Source organism: Hyposmocoma kahamanoa, unplaced genomic scaffold, assembly GCF_003589595.1.
Source record: "Hyposmocoma kahamanoa isolate Upper Pololo Valley unplaced genomic scaffold, ASM358959v1 202, whole genome shotgun sequence".
In the NCBI taxonomy this organism is placed as follows: domain Eukaryota; kingdom Metazoa; phylum Arthropoda; class Insecta; order Lepidoptera; family Cosmopterigidae; genus Hyposmocoma; species Hyposmocoma kahamanoa.
In genome coordinates this window covers 343,855-366,621 of record NW_020653726.1, presented here as the reverse complement: position 1 = coordinate 366,621, position 22,767 = coordinate 343,855, and the positions used below count along the sequence as shown (strand labels likewise).

Sequence of the window (22,767 nt, the reverse complement as noted above, 5' to 3'; positions counted from 1 at the left end):
ACCGACATGGACCAAAGAGTTGCAAAACTTGAGTGTCAGTGGGTTCCTCGTCTGTTCCGCGTGCCCGAAGAAGCAACGTGAACAGGACACCCACAAGGTGGATCGATGATCTGGTCAAGGTTGCGAGAATCCGCAGGCGGCACAAAACCTGTCGATGTGGCGTTCGCTGAGGGAGGTATATGTTCAGCAGTGAATGTCTTTCTACTTCTTTTTTCTTGAAATGATGATGATGATAATAATAAGGAGTGCCAGTAATTTGGTGAAATTACAGGCACAAGGAACTTTTCAACTTATATCTCAGGGTGAAGGGCGCAGAGGCAGCGCACCACAGATCTTTGAGATTTAAAGCTCTGAGTGGCACTGCAACTGTTATGCACAAGCGTGTCGCTTACCTTCAGGCGCACGCCTTTTTTGTCCCATCAATTAGTAGGTATCATAAAAAAAAAGATGATGTAATTAATAAAAATTTTGATCTGTACATACTTAATCTATTTCAAAGACTAACACTATAAAAAACTTAAAGAAACAGAGGTTGCAAATATTAAAAGGAAACATTTTGTAAAAATACATATTATCGTGTCATTTGTCATAAATTCTCACAATCCCTTTGCTGTACTTTGTTACCTGAAGAAAAATGTTTACAATCACCGCTTCATAAATTACAGTTTTCATCACCAACCCATCATTACACGTCCCACTGCTGGGCATAGGTCTCAGGCGAGGAGGAGATTCCGAGAAATTCAGAGGTGCTAGCCCGAATTTGAACCCACGGCTTCTACTCGAGAGACAGTAGGTCAAATCGTTAGTCTACCACAGCGGAATATATAAAAAAAGTTTTTTTTTAACACCGTTGTTTTCTCGAAAAAATTCTTTACGGCCATTTTTTTCGAATATCGTGCTTCAGTTTTAAGCGTGCTGATAATATAATTAAATCAAGCGTGCTGATAAGTCGGACTCAACCCTAAGGGCATCATTGTATTCGAATAGTACAAAATGTGATAATATAGTTGAGATTAGATTACCGATACAACCTTGTTACAGATTTAAAAAGTCATATCTATTAAATCCGTTTCAATCACATAATAATATATTTATTCTATCTATGATTAGATTAGTGATTAATTCATTTTAATATCCATGCAACGAGCAGCCGACATTGAGATCAATATCGTACTAAATATATAACGTCGTTTGCTAAATGATAAGGTATTACACACGCCGTCATATTTAGCGGAACAAAAACAAAGTTAATTTAAAAAAAAATAGTGATATTTATATTTAAATAAATAAAAATTAACTATAAAGTGCCACACGAGCAATGCGGTGTCGCAACGTGACGCCGCATACTACGCGTCGCAGCATTCCTCCCCGTTTCGTCTCCTGGCTCCTCGCCCGATACGAATGCGTTCTGTCGCCGCGTCGTTTCAAAACAGGGATACCTGCTTACATGGTAATCTGGCATGTAGTTCTGATTATTATGTAGTATAACTCAGCGTTATCGATCAGGCGTTGCAACGCCGACGCAACCCGTCATGTGGCATCGCTCTACATCAAAAGGGTGCGTTGAAACTTAGAGCGAAAATAAAACGTAAGACAATCGACCAAACTTTTGGAAACATACTTTACTGTTTTGGGAACTTAACCAGTATCCCGTTAAATGTTGCTGTGTTAAGGTGTCGAGTTCTTGGGTAGTCGCGATTACAGCATATTAGAAATGAAACTATTTTTTCAGATTTCAATCGAAAAATAAGTGTATATTTGTTTTTTTAAACAAACCAACATTTCGGGCTCGTTACAGGTCCCATGGTCACGCTGGGAGACTCCGTATCTTTCTATATAAGCTTTGTTGATATGGTTGATATATCCCTATCAACCTCTTGGTTACGCCGGAAGTGCACTATAACTTGTGCGAACAAGCCCGCATAGGGACTTTCTCAGTCAGGTCTTGACCACAGACCAGCCCGTTTGCACGGACTTCATCCAGTTGTTAGAAGGCTTGTGCCGTGATTGAGCTGGGGACAGAAAACTCCCGATGCAAAGAGTGTTATAAGTTTAAAGCCTATGTCTGTGTATCCTTGTGCATGTCTGGCTGTAGCGTCGTAGCTCCTAATCGAGCTAATTAATTCGGCATGCCAATTCTCCCGGTCCTTGATTAAAGAAAATAATCCAGCAAGTATAAATACAGTAAAGAGCACTTTGAGTTGAACGCAATTCGTAGTGTCGAGTTCTTACGTTGTCACGATTGCTACATATTGGAAATGAAACTGTTTTTTCGGATTTCAACTGTATATACTTGTTTTTTTCAAACAAAGCAACATTTCGGGCTCGTTACAGGTCCCACTTTCACGCTGAGGGACAGTTCCGTATCTATCGTAAGTTTTGTTTGTAGTGACCCTCGCTATCAACCTCTTGGTTATGCAGGAAGGGCACTATAACCTGTGCAAGCAAGTCTGCATGGAGACCTTATCAGTCAGATCCTGACCCTATATTAGTCCATATACACAGACTTCTTCTGGTTTTCAAAAGACTAGAGCCTCGGGTCGGGTCTCCCTATTTTTCAGATAGGTAGAGGAGATGTTGGCGCGCTCAATTCCCATTGTGCATTGCACACTGAAACTGTTTAAATTCATGTTTTATTAACTCGTAAATTCGACACATGGTGGTCTCTTGTATAAAATAATAATGATAAGAAAAATAACATTTTCGGTATGTAGTTTTTAATAAAAAGTATGTAATTTTGCGATTTCGTTTATCTATTGGTAATGTCGTGTGTTCCTTGATTAATCACAGTTTGTTTTTTGGACATCTCTTTTATCATCTTGTTGCTCTGTGTCTGACTTTTTGATACCTGTAAAGTGGAGTTTTTCATATTAATCGAGAGATATCATTTCTAATGCAGGTGTTCTTATGACATACATAATGTCGGAGTCGGTTATCACTACAAACATAATGTAACAATGTTATTAGGTACTACAATATTATGTACTAGACTATGTACGAGTCACATTAATTGTTCTTGAGCACATTTCTCTGTTTACAATGTCACGTCAGCTTGACAGCTCAAACTGGTGAGGTCGCAGAGGGGATGGCGCTGGTGTCGTTTGAATATATGTCGTTTTGATTTAGTCGTTGGCAGGGTTGCCATTTGAAAATAAGGAGGAAGTCTATGTTCCATGCTTTTATAAATGAACGAGCATTGTCAAGAGGAACTTTTAATGTGTGAGCTACTTGGAAAGCGAACAAGCGCGGCCGCTCTCTGCAAACATGCAGCGTGATATTTAGAATCTATTTTAGCCTTATCCATTTTAGTACTTTCGAGCTAATTACTGTGAAAAGTGGATAAAACTATTAATTGCATCGAACTCACGTTATTATTTTGCGACGAATAACGAAGTGAATCGATATATGATCAAATAATTCCTGACTAAATCAGTGACAAGGTTTTTACCTCAACATCGCTCTTATCGGCATTACTCTGACATATACAAATCTTTATGTGGAAATGCTTGTTATTAAATTTCATTACTTACCACCTCCTAAGAGCACCTTGGAAATAGTAGAACACGGAGAATCCACCAGAATTGTAAAAACAAAGCTGATTATGAAAACTATTACAAATTGGCCGCAGAATATGTAAATCTAGAACAAAACAAAATCTTAAGGGCCGCAAAAATTTAAACTGAATTGCAAATTGTTTCAATACGGTAAGATATTGAATTTTTTGTACTTCTTTATGTTTCTGCCTCTCTTTTTCTTTGTTCCATGGTATTTTTTATATTTACATCTTTTCATGAGCGTTGGTGTAATATTGAAAGTACAATTTCCTCGGTTTAATTATATGTCATTAACGACTTTAAATTTAAATAATACACAATACACTCTTTAAGTCAAAGATAAAAACACATTCTTTTCTCCCATACTTAGTAAATTTAAATATTCTTTTATTTAAATACGTGAGAAGCATGGTGCGCAATTTTAAAAACCTATATTTTCGTTTAGTTACGATATTGGTTTAAACGTGCTATCTACTAGAAGACATAGAAGTATGTCAGGAGCAAGGTGGACTTTATGAGAAGGCAACAAAGGTTACAATAGTCAAAATTAGTTAAACAAGTAGATACTCACAAAATTCATAACAGAAAAGTGTATGTGTTGGGAAGCGGCTCCCCTTATGACGTATTGTATTGGAAAATGGAACAAATAGATCGCGTAAGAAAGCCGAGATGGCAATTTCCAAATTCGCAGCGACAGAAACCAGTTGATCGGGCCTGAAAGGATTTAACTCTATTTATACAACCGTTTAAGCCCAAAAATAAAGATCGGCAATAAATATATGGAGAAATTTAATTTGTTCCGTAGCACAATTGGCTTGCGGTAGCTCCGATTTGGCAAATAGTCGTTGGTTCCAATTGATAATTGGAATCCAGCTGTATTAAAGGCATTTTTCTTTGCGTCTGTTTGATCTTTGTATCAATAATCTTTGTACCAAAGTAGTGAAGTATATTTTTTTCCATTTCTAAATTACGCATATGTGTTTATTACACAAACCAGCGTTTCGGACTATTTACAAGTTCCATATTCACAGCTGACTGAGATGATAAAGTAATAAGCTTTCTTATCTAATACTAATGCAAACCAATTTATTCTGAACTGTAGTTAAGAAAATTATAAATTTAAATATTTTATTTTTAATTTACCGTAGAACATTCTTCTACATACAATTTACAATATTTTATAGTATCAATATGATTCTTTTTTCCGTTACAAAATTTTGGTTTGTTTCAGAAAAACAAATATAGATTCAAATTTAGATACGCATTTCTATGAATTTTATTTTATTCCGTGTTAAAATATTTCTTACCTCCATAACCTTCAGCGCAAGCAAGAACAAGCCAGCCAACTCCAAGAGCCCACACTGGTCGCATGAACGAATTCACAAAGTTATCATAAGTTTGATTATCAAACTCAGCGTTTTTTAGCGGTTCAGTCGCGTAGAAAGCCAACCACAGTACGGCTAAATTGACGATCCATAATATGCAATTCCAGATCTGGAAAGCGACACCACAGATTACTTAGCTACTACGTAACAGATATATCACTCTCATACAAATACGAAAATACCTATGCTATAATATCCTACTAAATCTGACTAATGACACTAGGCGCTTACTACGAGGAAAAAGAAACCTAAGCACGCGCTCATAGAGGTGAGAATTTAGAATTTCTATTCTATTCTATAAATGAAAGACTTGTATGAGCGCTTGCGCCGACGTCGGCGCACTCAGCGGTAGGCACTTATCGCGTAACCTTGGACGAGTGAGGAAGCCCTGACGACCAAAAATTTGAGGTCTGTGTGTTTGTCTGTAGCATCATAATGTCCAAACAGTTTTTTTATATGAAGGCAAATTTTTGATCGGGACGGTTCTTAGCTACTCGTATGTTCGATGAACATCTATTCAGCTCTTTTAAGATTATCAGATTGTGTCCCTCAGATGGCGTTCCCACTTTGTCGTGACGACAGATGGTCGTGCAGTTCAAATTGTCGTGGCTTGTATATGTAAATGGAGTTATATACACACACATAGAGCAGCACACGATTAAATGTCGTTCACGACTTTTTTGAAGTTATGACAACAGACTGTCAAGACAATGGAAGAGCTAAGACGACAGTCATCAGACAAGAAATAAAACGATACAATTAAAATGTGACGACAGATAATCGCAGCTCCTATTATTGTAGTTTTATTTATTGTGGCTCATCAAACAGAACGTAGAGCCCACTGCCGTGCATCAAACTATTCAGTCGAGCAAACGATAAGGAGGCTGACGTGAACCGATAAATTCTCGTCACGATCCAGTGGGAACAGTTTAGAAGCGACAGTCGTCTAACGATAAATAAAACGTAACGACATAATGGGAACGCGCCCCAAGTAATAAATACTTGGGACTTGGTACTTGGTGTAACGGGCTAATGAATATGTATTTTAATACACTTCAATGCCTCCATGGCTGCACAGTTATCATGCTGGTCTGCCACGCTGAGATCCGGGTTCGATTCCCAGGCCAGGAGAAATATTTGTATGGCCTATGTGTGCGTCTGTGACACCCGCGACACAGGGATTCCTTAGTGCGGGGCTATGAGTGTGTGCGAAAAAAAAATCACTTGTCCAATCGATTTGAAATTTGGTATTCTAAATCTCATTATAAGTAACCTTGATATGACCCTGCAACTAGAACAGACTGCAGACTACACAACAAGAACAATCGTATCGTGTTTGGGCTCATTAAATTAGTCTCGACGAGTTCTTAGCTTTCCTACAGTGACTTTAGTAGCGAGCTTTACACAGACACTATCGCGCGTGATACAGCAATCGTGCGCGGTTCAGTGCACGTGTAAAGATGTTGGAAGGAACAGGGAAAGACCGCGAGATTGCGCTCATCAGTCGCGCGCGCAATCGCGCACTCCAACACGAGCCAGTTCCACGCGGTCTATCCTGCGCTATTAGCCTTTACACCGAAACTCTTTCCGTTGTAACAAAAACGAACACGAGCAATCGTGTGCGAAAGAGCCTTAGTGTAAAAAACTTCAAACATGTAATCGCACACTATTGCGTGTGACTGTGTAAATGGGGCTCTCGACGTTTTGGAGTAGGTACACGTTTTCTAATGGATTTTTTAAATATTAGTTCAAGTGTAATTATATTTTATTTGTACTAATACGGCGGTATGACGCGTTGATCAGAGCACTACATCGAAATATTGCAGCGAGCCATTTCGTTCAAGACCCGAATGACATTTTTACAACAAAATGATGGTCGTTATTAATAACGCACACATGCACACACTCAACATAGCCCTGCACTGAATAAAACATATCTAATTGTAAATGAGATACACTTTCTCAGATTCATTTCTTTAGCAGATCGACCCTTTCTGAATCCAAACTGATTAGAAGGTAAGATATTATTGTGTTCTATAGAGAATTCTAATCTCTGTGTTAAAAGTTGCTCGATTATTTTCCCATACAAGATGTTAAAGTTATTGGCCTATAAGATGGAAATCCTGTGTCGCGGGTGTCATGGACACACACATAGACAACCACAAATTACACCTAAACTTACGAGAGAAATAAATGTAGACCATACAAATATTATAAATACCGGGAATCGAACCTGGAACCTCTGCATGGTACCATAACCGTTCGGCCATGGAGGCAGTTATTATTAATCAAAATAAAATAAATATTACTTTTCGTTAGTATCTCGAACTGCTAAGAGTTTAAACTTACCTTTGTTAATCGAATATTATTTTCTCTCCAATAATGTATCAAGTATCCAAAGCACATACCAACAAAGAAAGGTGAGCATCTTGTTAATGTATTGTAGTAATAATATCTCCTGTATCTTAGATGTTCTGCTCCACTCATTCTAAAATCAAAAACTTTGTACAGATTCGTGTAGTAGTGATAGCCTCTCACTGAAGACGTTTGCCTATGTGGGAGATTCTCGGTTAAAAGTTTCCATCAAAAGGGCGTACGCCACAGAGTCTTTTCAGAAATCTGTCAGTTATCCAGTTATACCCAACGGTAAAGAACATCGTGGAGGAACTTTCATATATGAGAAAATTTACAAAATTCTTTGAAGGCGTGAGAAACCGAACCCGCTTTGAGCCAACGTGTTGGATGACTACAGGACTCAGATAAGAATTGTGGCATGTAATAGATCATAAGGTAAAGATGTGTTTATTACGTTCAAAAAATTGTGACCATTTTTTATATAAACTTTAGGACGTAGAAGATTACAATTACCAATCAATTTGTATTTATGCAATACTTACTCTGGTCGAACATAAGAACCACTAAAATTATTCATAAAATTGTATATTGATGACGCTGTGAGAGAAACTAATACTGCAATAATCAAAGCCGACCACGCGATATTTTTTTTTCCTGATAATACCCAGAATAACACCAGCGGAGACAAAATGTGTAGCTGCATGTCGATTGCTAAGTACCAGGTTTGAGGTACACACTGAAAGCAAACATAATCTTAATGGAAGAAAATTCTTAACCAGTTGAAGAAACCGATTATAAAAAAATCAATATTCATGATTTTATGTCACCTGTTCAACAGGGTGTAGTATCACAAGAATTTTTGTACTTACAGGTTAAACTGATTCAAAAAAATAACGCACATTTTAAACTTTCGGTCAATGGAATTTGGAAATTTGGTGTAAAATATAATCAGAAATGATTTTTTTGCATTATATAACAATACACTTGCAAATATTAAGAAACCGATGACACGTACCACTGGTCGAATATAGTTCTGCACATAAAGCAATGTTGACCACCAGTTTATTCGACATTGTTCAACGATGTCCGCTACTGAGTGCCAATTTGGACCATCATGGATATAATGTAAAACACCAACACTCAGCAGCACGACCGTAGCTAACAGAGGAAACATTCGTAGAATTCGATTGAGATAAAACAGATGAAGGTTCTTTATTAGTTTCACTGTAACAAACAAAATGCATTGTAAAGATAGATTAGGAAAAGTATATAATACAAGTTTCCAGAAAAGATGAAACGAGCAACTTTAGGATGAAGCCGAACTACAGATCAGGTAAGATACAAGTACACACAATATAATTTCCAGGAAACATTAAAGAAATTTGTATTAAAGAGTCATTAAAAACATGTGAAAAACACACAGTACAAATTATATTTTTAAATTTCTCATTCGACAGTCAAAAAACATAATTTTGGTCATTCGTTTAGTATTGTGAAAGCGCACATTGACGAAAGAAGGTGGCACATTGGTTTTTATATTTTTCTTTTATTACATTGATCTTAAATTTTTTATCGGACGTGTGTATATCGATGGGTTTCCAGAATAGCTGCCTATCTTAAAATCACCTAATTCATCAGGTAGAATCAGGTTTAAATCTAAATGCAGAATATCTAAAATGCAAGGCCGATAAATGTTATACAGACCTTTGTAGACAAGTTTTTTTTTTATATTTATACAATAAAAAGGTCTGTGTCATTTTCACAATAAAACTTAACTCATTCTGAGTGCAACTGTCTTCGGCCACCGCCACCATCAACCCCATTTATACGGCCCACTCACGGCACGGCACGGGTCTCCTTTCAGACGAAGGTTTAGGCCATAAACAGCCACACTGGCCCAATGCGGGTTAGGAACTTCACACGTTTTGCAAAAGTTGAGAACCGTCTTGAACGTGAGGTTTCATCACGATGTTTTCCTTCACCGAAAAGCTCATGATAAATTACAAATTAAATTTCGCACATACATTCCGAGAAACTCAGGGGTGCGAGACCGAATTCGAACTCACGTCTCTCTGCTTGAGAGGCAGTAGGTCAAACCATTAGGCTAACACGGCTACTGTCTTATAAGACAAAAAATGAACTATTTTGGTTTAAGCCGCTATTCTTGAAAAGCAACCATATATAAATTTGTGAAAATAGAACAGGATGTTAAGTATCTAAAAAACAAATTAACGAGCGGGTGTATCATATTTTCAAAGTAACACGCAATAAAACTAAATAGATAAGGATTGTACGTACTCAAAAAAAAACAAGTGAGAAAAGACTTGACTATATACTCACTATTGCTAACTTTTCCAAAACTAGTGTAGACGATCAGTAAACCGCTTAGCAGGAAGAAAGTGTCCACAGCAATTGGGGATGCAGTCAACCAAATTGAAGCAAAGGAAAAACCCCACTGCAAAAGAATAATATGAATTTAATTAATGGCGAATATTCAACTCCTTATTAAAAAAATAAATTTGGAATAACTGTACCTAGGACAGGTACAGTTATTCCAAATTTATTTTTTTTCCAATGGAATTTGAAAATGGAAGCCATTACACGAACTACCCATTAAAAAGTGGTCGCCTATTTATATCTGAGATTCCAATATCCTTAATATTAAATGCGTTTCCTGTAGATAGATATATACTCCAAAATCAAAATTACCTCAAAATAGTCCACGTTATTGATAATTGGTGGCAAAGTGACAAGTAGGTGACCAATTACAACCCAAAGCATAGTTATTGTTCTGATACCGTCGACACATTCTAAAGCACCGCGAACTGGTTTATATGTGATCAGTCGACGAGAATTTGTATATACTGAGAATGATTGGTAAATTGTATTGAGCGACTTGGGATCTGAAATAAATAATTTATTGTCAAAAGTATTCAATTTAATAAATTTAAAAGCTGGCTCGCTGTAGATGGGATAAATGTCATTTTAACGATCATATGATGAAATTATACCAGTACCTAAGTATTAATAGTATTGCTTAGATAATATTTTGTTCTCGCTATATATAAGTAATATTTATATAATTGCTTATTTTTGGCAACGAAAATTAATGAGTGTATGTATTTTGATGGCTAACATCGAAAAGCTAATTAGTGGGTTCAGTGTAAGTAAACATTATGGACAGATCAAATAAAATAATTGGGCGGTCAGTCAGTGCCCGATGTTCAAAAGTGGAAGTCATTAACAAAGAATGCAATTTTAAGGCTTAGGTTTCCGACCTAAGCCTTAAAACGCTGAATAAATTGAAACAGTAAAATTGTTAAGTTACTATTGGTTACATATCAGTAGTAACAAATGACATTTTCCAGAAATAACATTTGCTCGAATTTTCATAACCTCGAAAGTAATTTTGTGAGGAAAACGTTTTTTCTTTTAACTTAACCTAACCGAACCTAATCGTGTCTTTGCGATAAACATCCAACATATCCTGAAAGAACAACGGTTTCGTTATAATTCGGTTTTCGGTGTAATGAAAATTCAAACATACGTTATTTCGGAATTGAAGTCGAGTTTGTGATAGGTTGCCGTTACTATTACTACTAATTTAACAACCAGTTTTACATACAGACTAAAAGGTTCAATAAATCTTTCGTAAAATTTATAATCAATCCCCTTTAAGCACTCATAATCCTTTTGACGAACTCGGTGGCTTAACCGCGTACATTGTGGGCGTTGGATGCCGAGGTTCCAAGTTCGGTAGGACCAATTTTATCTAGGAAATGAACTATCATTGGTGGTTCCGGTCTGGGAAGTACCCTGGAATTCCATTGTTCCGGTACTCATGGTACAGGGAATTCGCTAAATGGAGACCAGGCAATTGGTGTGGTTATCTGGCACATATTACTTACATTATTATGATTAATAACAAACAATAAAAAATATTCAATTTGTTATAATTATGGGCTGTTTCACATGGACCACATATAGCAAATTTTTCAGCACACATGTATACAGTGTTTAAATGAAATATTTTCAATGTTACATACCACGTGCTTTCAAACTTCACTAAATATGGTACAAAATCAGTTTGACAACCGCAACGAATGAATGTTGTATACATATATTATTTTTGAAATCGATGCCTTTCTTTATTAAACTCGTATCTTATAAAGAGTGATTATTCAGGAGATGGTTAAACTTTTTATTTATTTTAAATTTTTGAACCGACTTCAAAAAAGTAGGGGTTCTCAATTCGACTGCATGTTTTTTTGTATGTTACGCGATAACTCCGACATTTGTGAACCTCCTGAAGGGTACCTCCATAGTGGTATATAGTTTGGTATAGTTTTAGTTTTGAAGAAAATCATCCACCGCTAAGGGGCATGAAGATTCATTTTTGTAAATAGCGCCTAAATTTTAGTATAATGAGCATTTATTTTAATGGTTGATTTTGCTATTCTCAATATACTTTGGGTAGTGAGAACCGATTTTTATTATCTCCTGTGTCAAGTCCCGTATAGTGGCGAACTAGAGATGAATCCGGGTTTGCGCACTTTCCGGTAACCGATTTCAATAAAAGTTGGTAATTATAATGTAAGTCCACGCACTTTTGAGGTCGGTTTTTTTAGTACTCTGTACTGATATCAAGTGTGTTAATTTGGATGCATTACTTTATGAATAGGCAAAAACCAGTGTGTAGATATGAAGGAAATGACAGCCTGCAAAATTTGTATATACAGTCCATTTTTTGCATTTCAGTAACGTTGTGCTTTAACATATGAGTTTGAGAAAGTAAGGCGACGAAATGTTTTTAGTATAATTTTAAATGTAATTGATTCGTTAAGTTTTTTTTGTATATTTAAAGCACAGAACATCTTGACACTGTCCATTTTAGCTACAAACAGCTGCTTTTTTTTTATCACGAAGCGCCTACTGACATACGTACGAGAAGATTATAAGAACTTACCTCGTTTACGAATTTGGGTATTCCAGATATCATAACTTGTGCTAAGAATGGCCAATAAACCAAGTAAACTTAATACGACACTGAAAACCAAAGTATGTTATGAACAGATGCGCAATCACATATCTACACATTCTTCACGCTTCATTTCTAATCGGTTCCTGATAATGAAAAACTTAAATGGCGACAGACGTTGTTGTTAACAGTGCTATCTTATTAATAAACATCTACCCAATATCTAGTAGGATTTCACGCTCAACTGAAGTTGAAATAAATACAACACGTTACAATCAAATAAAAAGTACTTACATAGCTACGTAAACACTAGGCGCCCATGGTTTGTCATTTTTGAATCGACAAAATTGTTCATCAACATTGATCAACCCCGTTCCAATGAGATTTGATACGGCATGCTTTACGGAGCAAGGCTTTGGTATGCAAACAGCTACTCTAAAGTTTAAGCCACCGATATTTGCTGCACCCGTGCTAAAACGTAAAACAATATATGAATGCCATCAAGCAATCATGGAGGTATGTACACACAACCACGTAATTCTACAGTGGATTAAAGGACACAGCGGCTCATGTGGCAACGACGCAGCAGACGAACTAGCTAGAAAAGGGTCGGAGACGGATGCTGTAGGGCCAGAACCCATAGTGTCCCTCCCCAACCAATATGGTCAAGAACAACTATACTCAAAGGTACAAAATCTTCTCATAATAACATATGGACAACCCTTACGGTTTGTAGACAGGCTAGGGAAGCACTCCCAACGCTCAACGCCAGTCTATCTCGTAAATTAATCAAACTTGAAAGACAAGAGCTGCGCACTCTATCTACCGCTCTAACGGGTCATAGTCCATACAATAAACACCTTTTCAATTTAGGTATCACGGACAGTCCTCTATGCAGAGCGTGCATGGAGGGGGAGGAAACGGCCGCACACATCCTACTAGAGTGCTCCGGTGTGGCCAACTACAGGGCAAAGTACCTTGGAGTGCCGAGGTCGCTCCCCGAAGTTTTCAGAAAACCGAAGAGGCTGCTGAGATTCCTGGAGGAGCTTGGGTGGCACGAGTAGGACCCTGCACCCACCACACGCAAAATAGGCGCCTCGACGTCGACTTGCGGAAACCAGCCCGTTGCACCAATACCAATACCAAACGTAAAACAATGTTTGTAGGGAAAGTAAAATCTCGATCTTTCCCGAAGTTTACGCGTATCGGTCATTATCTACATCTAGCTGAATGAAGGAATTAAATGAACATTTTTACTAAAATCTAAATCATTAAAGTTTGTGTAAGGACTTCGTTATATAATAAAAGTATTGAATATCCTGTGTAATTGTAAGTGTAATTTTAACACTGAAAACTGACCAATGAAAATGTCAGTGTAGTAATAAAGTTTCAATTATAAATGTTGCAGACGCATTTCCAAAACCCTTATACTTTTCCATGTTCACTAATAAATATTTATTTAATAATACCAACCAAAAGGAGACTTTAAGAAAACCGGTGTTTTCGAAAAAAAGAATGTATTAAACAGTATTTGTAATAGCCTAGTGACAATACCAACGTCGGCATCAATAACTATTACGATTTTATTACCCCGTATATGTTCCCTGGCAGGGCACGGGTCTCATCTAAGAAGAGGGTTTAGATTAGTGGTGACACTAAATATTAAAAAAAAATTGTTTCACTTACGATAGCTCGTGTTGAGCTGCTATGGAAAAAGTGAGCTCGCAAGTAAGATAAGAGGAAATAGGATCCAACCTGCGTATCAGGCGTCTCCTGTTCACACTTCACACATTTAATTGAACTTCACAAAATAGCGTTCAAAAGTTATACCAATGTAATTTTTTCCTCACTATGTTTTAAGCGGCTTTGGTGGAGCATAATTTAGGGGAGAAACACGAGCTCAGAAATAAACTGATCTAATGAGGGAAAAGCCAATAGATGGCACTACCAGTTACATTGCCTGCGATACTAGCCCAGTGCAAGTTGGAAACTTGACGCGTTTTCCGGGGTTTGTGAACAGTCTTCGAGATACAGGTTTCATGACGATGTTTTCCTTAATTGTTAGAGAGAGGTTAATTTAGAAATGAAAATGGACGCTGTTTTTCTTCTGAACTATCACCACTATAGCAATATAATTATTCATAGTACCTTAAATTTTGTGTACTTTCTATCCCATTCAGCATTTCTAAATTTTCTTGTATTCTTTCATATATACTCAAATCGTCTATTAAAGCATCGCCAGATTTTTTAAAGTTTTCCCATTCATTTCCCCTTGCATTTCTTAGGTTTACAAGATCTGAAAATCTAATTCTTATCTGGCAATACTTCCCTTCAATAACCATGTCATCGATTTCTTTGTTAATACCAAGGCATTGATGATAATTTCCAAGATCCAATAGATTTCCTTGCAGAATTGCTCGCGGTATTCTTGGGCCTGACTCGAGAACTGAAAGATTGATTTTCATTAATTTCTATCATACAAATTTGTTTTATAATATTGATTCACATTTATCCACAATCTCTTGACAGTAAAGGAAGATATGAATTGAAAATGATTATGATATATGCTGATTAAGAAATAACGAGATTTTTATCAGCAAGTGTTTCGTTATGAAACTCTGTTTGTTATTTATTTATGACGTTATGAGTAATATTCGCATAGTATGAAAAAAAAAAGCTACAAGACCAAAAGTGGAGTAACCAACATTCATTTTTATTCAGTAATATTACATTTTTTTATATTATATTAAGTGATGGGAAAAACAAGTCGTCCGCCTGGTGGTAAGCTACACGCCTGTCCATAACAGTTGCAGCGCCACTCAGAGCTTTAAATCGCTTTACATCGCAGCTCGTCACACTGAGACATAAGTTGACAAGTGCCATGTGCCTGTAAATTCACCAGCACCCTTCCTCTTCAAAAACTGGAACGCAGTAATGCTAACATTACTGCTTGGCGGTAGAAATAGGTAAGGTAGCAGTGCTTGCCTGGACGAACTCTTTCACAAGGAGCTCTACTGCTACTACTAAATGATACTAAAGTACATACATAAGTATTTTATATTTGGATGATATTTTAAAATATATAGAAATAATTATTAAATGTATTTTATACATGAAAATAGCATCAAAACAATTATGTCCTTTAATATCATCAGGTATTTAAAGGCAAAGGCATTTAAAGTAATATTGTAGAAAAAAAAATTCATGTTGATGATATTTTTACGCAGATAACTTTAAATATGCTTATTGTACAAAATAAACGAACTATTAAACTAATTTACTTTTTCACTTAATCTTAATTTATTAAAAAGAAATATTAGAACTTTGTCGAGGACTCATTACGGCTACGCGGCAGCTCGGATGGCAGATATTCTTATGGCCCTTGCCACCAGAAGTAATTCTCCGATGCGTCAGGCCGGAGCTTTCGATAATTTTTTTAAATATACTCACTTTATACTAACACTATAATACACTCTCGGACACATAAATCGAGCCATCTTGCATTTTGATTTTTCAAGAATAAAAAAAAATATTATCATTGAAGAGTTTTTCCCGATTTCGCAAATTCAAATTTTCATCACACACTTTTGAAAATGACGTTTAGTACACCAGTTTCAAATTTGAATTAGTTATTCATCAATCAAACATTATTTAAGCTAAGGACAATTAATACTGATAATCCAAAGTGGCTCGAATTATGTATCCGGGAGCATTTTTGTACATTTTTTGCCTCTCCAATAACCAAATAGACACAAAAAACTTTTCACAGTACTTACATGTCATCATCAAAAGCGTATCGTTAGTGATTAAATATTGTATTTGTTTTGCGCATAGCTCAGGATCTAAAACTTCCTCGTATATATTTGGATCAAAGGGTGGATGTGCGGGGTCCCACTCAATATTTATGGCTCTGTTACTTCTTTCACTATGTACATTGCCGATTAATATAAATGTACTTACGACTACAAGAATAAATTTTATCGACATGTTTATAAAATTGCAAACTATCTCTAAGAAACAAAAATGATACTACTGACACATGCGGTGTCTTTTTTATTAATAACGCTATTGCTACTAATTTAAGTGATATTTATTATCTGTAATAGTAATCAAAATCTATAAGTAGCTATATCTTCATTACTTCGTAGACGACGTTATAAAAAAACCAAGTAGATAGTTATGAAATTTGAGAAAAGAAATAGATAAAACATCCGTCTTTCAACGTAACGGTGAACATTCGGAATTAACTATCGGGTTGCGTCGCATCATACTATAAGCATATTTTCTGGTGTATAATCGATTTTGAAAAAAATATTGTTTTAATTTTTATTGCATCTATAATACCTTATATTTCACGTTTAATTTTTAAATACTTTTCTTTTTTTATCCTAGTTATATTTTTTGTTCATTAAGTACTAATGTGACGGATGACCTATGACCTGGTAAGGGCGGCGGGTAACCGATGGATGCATGTCGCGTCCGATCGTCTGGTCTGGAAATCTTTGGGGGAGCCCAATGTTGAGCAGTGGACGTCTTCCGGCTGATATGATGGTGATAATGATGATGAAGTACTAATGTTTGCTCTATTAGTTTTAACAAATGTTATGATATTCGCTTCGACATCTACAGAAGCTATGATGACATTGCCAAAAATTAGAGACTAACGTAATTTATTAATTAAATTAACCATCGAGTGGCCTGAGAAATGACATTTCTAAGGTACGATCTGTTTTTTTTTGGTGAGTAGTTATACTTTCGCTTTTATTAAAATCTCTGACGACCTCTTAATTTTATAAACGATTATCATCAATAATTCTCACATCGTCGTTCACAATTAACGTCTGTTTTCTTTTTACTTTCTTTATTTATCTTCTGTTAACCTTCATTCACGAACCAACCAATCAAGGCCAGCAGTCCAAACAAATGTGGAGCTTTGTGGAGTTGTCCACATTTTGGTTACCACAATGACTTTGTTCATAATACCGATGCACGCTTAAGTGTACTCAGTTTCATCGTGTAAAATGCCAACCCCAAAATGCTAAAATTTTGAATCCAAATCAATGTTGCTATAATCAAAATTATTATAACCTTGTAAAATACAATTATAATACCTTGGGCGCCTGCTAAAGGAGAGTCTAGTTGATGATGACGACATAGAACGAGAGCGCAGGGCTCTAGCAGTTCGGTGCAACATGCTCGCGCGCTGATTGACGCGATGTAATAGTGATGTCAGAGTGACGTTGTTTAGGGCATATTGTTTATGCTTCTATACATGTCAACTCTGGAGTAGGTTTTAGAAACGCGCGATGAGCACCATTAAATTGCAGTATAATGATGCATATCTCATTCTAAAGAACCAGCCGAGATGCTACAGCGCATCGAATATGTTCGCGGAGGCCGGGGTTCCCCGTATAAATTTTTTCGCATTAATAAGATCTGGCATCGCCAGCTTTTGGGGCCGTCTCCGTGCATCTGACAATAGGATTATCCGTACTCTCAGTGAGCACATGCACAACTCCTATTAAGTGATAGGTTACCGTAATAAGACATAGTTCATCATGTATAATGATTAATAAATCGTGCTAAACATCGGGGATTTGTGAAGTAGACAAAATAATTTGACCCATTTCACGGCCTTCAACATAGTTACATAACACATACACACATCTTCATAATAAAGTATAGAAGGCAGGCATCATTTGATCACGCGTCATCCTGGAATGAATTATAGATAACAATCGTGGTAACATCCGGATACATTTTATTGGCACAAGTAACTAATATGGAACGCAGGTAATATAATAGGTGGCTTTGCCGACTAATTTAAATAGTATTATTTTTGTAGTTATCACCATCAATAAACATTAGAATTATAAATGTTAGAAGGTATTAAACTTGTTGCGAAAAAATTAGAATTCAGATAACATATCTAACTTCGTTCATTATCAAAAAGTACAGTAATAAAATGTGTCCTATATTAATGATGTAATAGAAGGTCAGAAACGAAAAAGTGCTTCATCGCGTTTATATGTCCCGGAAAATGATGCCCGAAGGCATATATATCTTGATATATATTTCGGTCACGTGACCAAGAAGAATATATACATACTATTATAATTGATAATGATGGGCAAAGTTGCAGGGAAAGAGATGCGCTGGGAGAAGGAAGAAATCGTGACTGCGGAAATTCAGGGGCTGGACATTGTCTCCGTTGAACAGCTGGCTGCTGATAGAGATGAATACAAGAAGCTGACGGCTAACTTTAAGGATCGAAGAGGCGCAGGAAGAAGAAGATATTAATAAGAACGCTAATATAAAATAGGAATAATCATTATTCGTATACTCACTGGTGTTATATGGCCATATTTTCAAAATGACACCTTCTCAGGAGAGTGGCTTAAAGAGCCTACGAACCAATTTAGTCGATAACTTATTTCTAGGGTCGGCAGACTAAAGACATATATCGCTCATTTGGAGCGACAGTGACACAATTGCAAAAAATGCGAAATCGACTTAATTAAACCACAACGATCACCATAATAATCTTCGTTAGAAGTGAAAACGTCATATTTATAACTTCCAAAAAAGTCCGCTAGAGAACGAAAAGACGTTGTTGAAATATTGCATTTTCGCGCGCGAATTTCGAGCAACAACGGCCAAACATTCAGTTGCGCGGGGCGCCCTTCATAGTGTGCACGTGTCAGGGAGTTACATCGTCTCTAAGGTAAATATGTCATTTTTTTAAATTAAACTTAGGAACTACAGAGACGCAATTGTACTTTATGACACTTTTAAACTTGCAAAGATAATAGTTTTATAGCTACAATGACGTATCATACAAATGTGCCGTTGTTTCATTAAATGGTTCGTGATATTTCAAATAGTTTTATGGCTACAAAGACGTATCGTACAATTACGCAGTTATTCCTTTAAAAGTTTAGATTTTTTTTAGACATAAATGTAATTACGTCAGTACTATCCTGAAATGAGTAATAATTAAAACAATAATGACTAATTACAATAATTTATATCAAATATAACTCACAAAGATTATTATTATTTGTTATACAATTTCAGCCACTAAAATGGGAAGCCGAGCACGAATGTTAGTCAAACTTTGTGAACAGGATTCTGGTAGTATTGAGGACCAATCTTCTTCCAATAGCTTTAATTCTGCCAGTGTAAATGGTAATGTGCGTTTATAGTTTTTGTTTAATATTTTTGCACAGTGTCGAGTTTTAATGTTTCATTCCTAAATTTCAGAGATACATACTGCAGACCAAACAGCATTGACTGTGACGGAAAACATTATATCTTCCCTAAATAATACAAATTCGCCACCAATCCTAGCTAACGACGAAAATGGTAGTGAAAGCGAAACTAAAGACTTTTCTGCAGATGATAGTGGTGACGAATATAAACCAGAGCAATCTGTTAAACGTGGCCGTATGAATTCAACATCATCTAGCTCATCGACGAGCTCCTCGTGTTCTTCTTCATCGTCCAGTTCGTCTGATTCTACTTCTAGCTCAACATAGACATCGACTACTCATGATTCGGTCAGAAATTCCAATTTAATGGATGCCAGCCAAGATGTAGCGCTACCTGCCGAGACTACTGTACCCAAGAAAGGAAAGAAGAGAGTTCGGAATGAGTCTGCGTGGATAAAGAATGTACGAAAACGACAACGTAACTCTGGAAAACAATACATATCTAGAACTGGAAAAACTGTCGCAGAAAAGTCTATTAAATTACCATGTACAGAAAAATGTAGACTCAAATGTCGTAATAAAATAACGGAAGAACAAAGACAGGAAATATTTGATTGTTATTGGGGCTTGGGAACGCTGCAAAGGCAGCGTGATTTTTTAAACTCCTGTTTAACAACATTAAAAGTCCCTTACCGTCGAGTAAAAGAAGGAGCTGCCAAAACTAGGAAACAAAATTGTGTTTTTCATTTCACGGTGAATGGCGAAAGTAACCGAGTGTGTAAAATTTTTTTTATCAATACTTTGGGGATATCCGAGAGAACATTGCGAACTGTTATTGAAGGTAGAAATAGCTGTAGTACAGGTGTGATCCCAGAAGATAAACGTGGCAAACATGGGCATCATAATCAAACAAACCCGGAAATCTTACAATCGGTTCGCGATCATATTAACTCTGTACCTAGAATTGAGAGTCACTATACTCGAGCTAACACTACTCGTGAATTTATTGATGGCGGTCTTACTGTTAAAGAGTTGCATCGTAATTATGTATCTATTAGAGGAACAATGCCATCAGCATCATTTGATATATACTACCGAATTTTCAACACTGAATTTAATTTATCGTTTTTTGCGCCCAAAAAAGATCAGTGCGATCTCTGCGAGTCTTATAAAAATGCCAGTGGAGAAGACCAAATCAAATTAAAAGAATGTTACGAAGAACACCTAAAGCAGAAAACATTAAGTAGGGAAGAGAAAGCGAAGGATATAGAGTTGGTAAAAGAAAATGGAGAAACTATCGTTGCAATATATGATTTACAGGCAGTTATGCCTGTACCAATTGGTAATAGTTCAGCGTTCTTCTACAAATCGAAATTAAATTGTTTAAATTTTACGGTTTGTATTTTCCCTATTCTATACGTGTGTAACTACCTATATATAAATACTAATATTTTAACTATTTTGACAGATTACAAATATAAAAGATAACATTACTAATTGCTATTTCTGGCACGAGGGACTTGGCAATAGAGGAGCTGTAGAAATTGGTTCTTGTGTATTGAAATTTCTGAAAGAGACTGCCGAACGTTATCCAAATAGCAATATAATATTCTACTCTGACAACTGCTGTGGTCAGCAGAAAAACAGGTAAGTTTACACTGTCATTATTTTTCAAAAAAAATAAAATATCAAAATATTTCTTTGATCAATTTCTATATTTTGCTCTTCTAGATTCCTGGTTGGCATGTATTATTACGCCGTTGAAACTCTTCGAATAAAATCGATTACCCATAAATATTTTATTCGTGGCCACACCCAAAATGAGGGTGACAATGCTCATTCGCTAATCGAAAAGTCAATTAAAAGAGCAAAAAAGTCTGGTCCTATCTACATTCCTTACCAGTATGTTCAACTTATACGAGACTCAAAGAAAACTGGAAATGCTTTTGTAGTTAACGAATTGAACTATGACGATTTTTATGATTTAAAAAAGTTGTTTGAGGATACTACACTAAATGTTAACAAAGATCTGCAAGGTAACCAGATTAAGTTATCTGAAATAAAATCTATACGATTTGTAAAAAATAGTGAGACTTATGATTTAAAATATTCTTATGATGGTGAATGGATATCAGTAAAATCAAAAGCAACCATTAATACGCGTAAAACTCGATCAGATAATAATTTACACATTCGTGAAATACGTTTAAGAGCCGCTTATAATTCTAAACTAACGATTTCTGATAAAAAAAAACAGGATTTGCGGACTTTGTTACAAAAAAATATTATTCCAAGATGCTATTCTGGATTTTACGAAAGTTTGTTTTAAATATTTTTATCTGTTGTCTATTTTAATATTTTTTTAATATTTCTAAATAATTGTCATTCACGGAAGTCCTTTGAGTACTTCACAACAATAATGGTTTAATAAGGGGTCTAACATTCCATTGATTATAAGTTTTATAATTATATTGAGTAAGTTTAACTTTTAGGAGTAACTTTTTGCAAGTGCAGGCTTATAGATTTTAAGAATATAGTGTAGGTAAGTGTAGTAAACATCTGCGATTTTTCTGTGCCATAAAGATAAAAACGGGTAAGACTGATAAAAAATAGCATGACGTATCCTATGATGTTATTTAGTAGGTACTTATTGAATAGTTTATAATTATTAAACTGTCATTAGGATAAAGCTCTGCGACATTGTACCTTAATAAATTGCTAATTCTAAGTCGGCATTGACTGTGATTGTAATTTTTAATTGAAATAAAGCTACTTGTATTAATTAATCTTTTTTTTTTCATTTTATATTAAGACAACCAAAGTCATAGCTACCAATACTTTCATTTTCTAGGGTAACAACGACGCAAGTGTAAGTATTAAAATGTTTTTTTTTTTTTCCCTCAGATACTGGACTAATAATTAAAAAAAAAAAACTATTAATGTCCTTAATGTTCAAACTACAAAAGTAAAATAATAGAGGTAGCCATTAGCTGTAAGAAATATATAAAATCTTCATAAGTGTTACGAAAAAATCTTAATAATGGTGTAGTGTAAAATAACAAATTTGCAATTGTGTCACTGTCGTTCCAAATGAGCGATATGTCAAAACCCAACATCATTCATTTAAATTAATACATGTACCGGCTAAAGCACATAAGTCAAATTCATTTGTTACATCGAGTATATAACCAGTAATAGAGACGAAATAAAGGCCATATATTCCTGGTAACACATTAGCGATACAGCTCTTATAAATATCAACTCTCTTTTGCACTGAAATATAA

General features: G+C 35.7%; 2 protein-coding genes across 2 annotated transcripts; one reads left to right on the top strand and one right to left on the bottom strand.

The window, feature by feature from the left end:
• Positions 1-1,647: 1,647 nt before the first annotated feature.
• LOC113227067 (O-acyltransferase like protein-like) lies at positions 1,648-16,259 on the bottom strand. The gene is made up of 13 exons (XM_026459940.1): positions 16,049-16,259; positions 14,421-14,718; positions 12,567-12,743; positions 12,261-12,340; positions 10,004-10,197; positions 9,635-9,749; positions 8,310-8,518; positions 7,837-8,030; positions 7,289-7,427; positions 4,862-5,048; positions 4,126-4,268; positions 3,531-3,639; positions 1,648-2,848 (listed from the first exon to the last, which is right to left on the bottom strand). Exons 1-13 carry the CDS (start codon positions 16,257-16,259, stop codon positions 2,781-2,783), a joined length of 2,124 nt encoding a protein of 707 aa, XP_026315725.1. The 3' UTR covers positions 1,648-2,780.
• Positions 16,260-18,398: 2,139 nt separating this feature from the next.
• Positions 18,399-19,810, top strand: LOC113227066 (uncharacterized protein DDB_G0271670-like). The gene is made up of 3 exons (XM_026459939.1): positions 18,399-18,549; positions 19,350-19,460; positions 19,536-19,810. Exons 1-3 carry the CDS (start codon positions 18,399-18,401, stop codon positions 19,808-19,810), a joined length of 537 nt encoding a protein of 178 aa, XP_026315724.1.
• Positions 19,811-22,767: the final 2,957 nt, after the last annotated feature.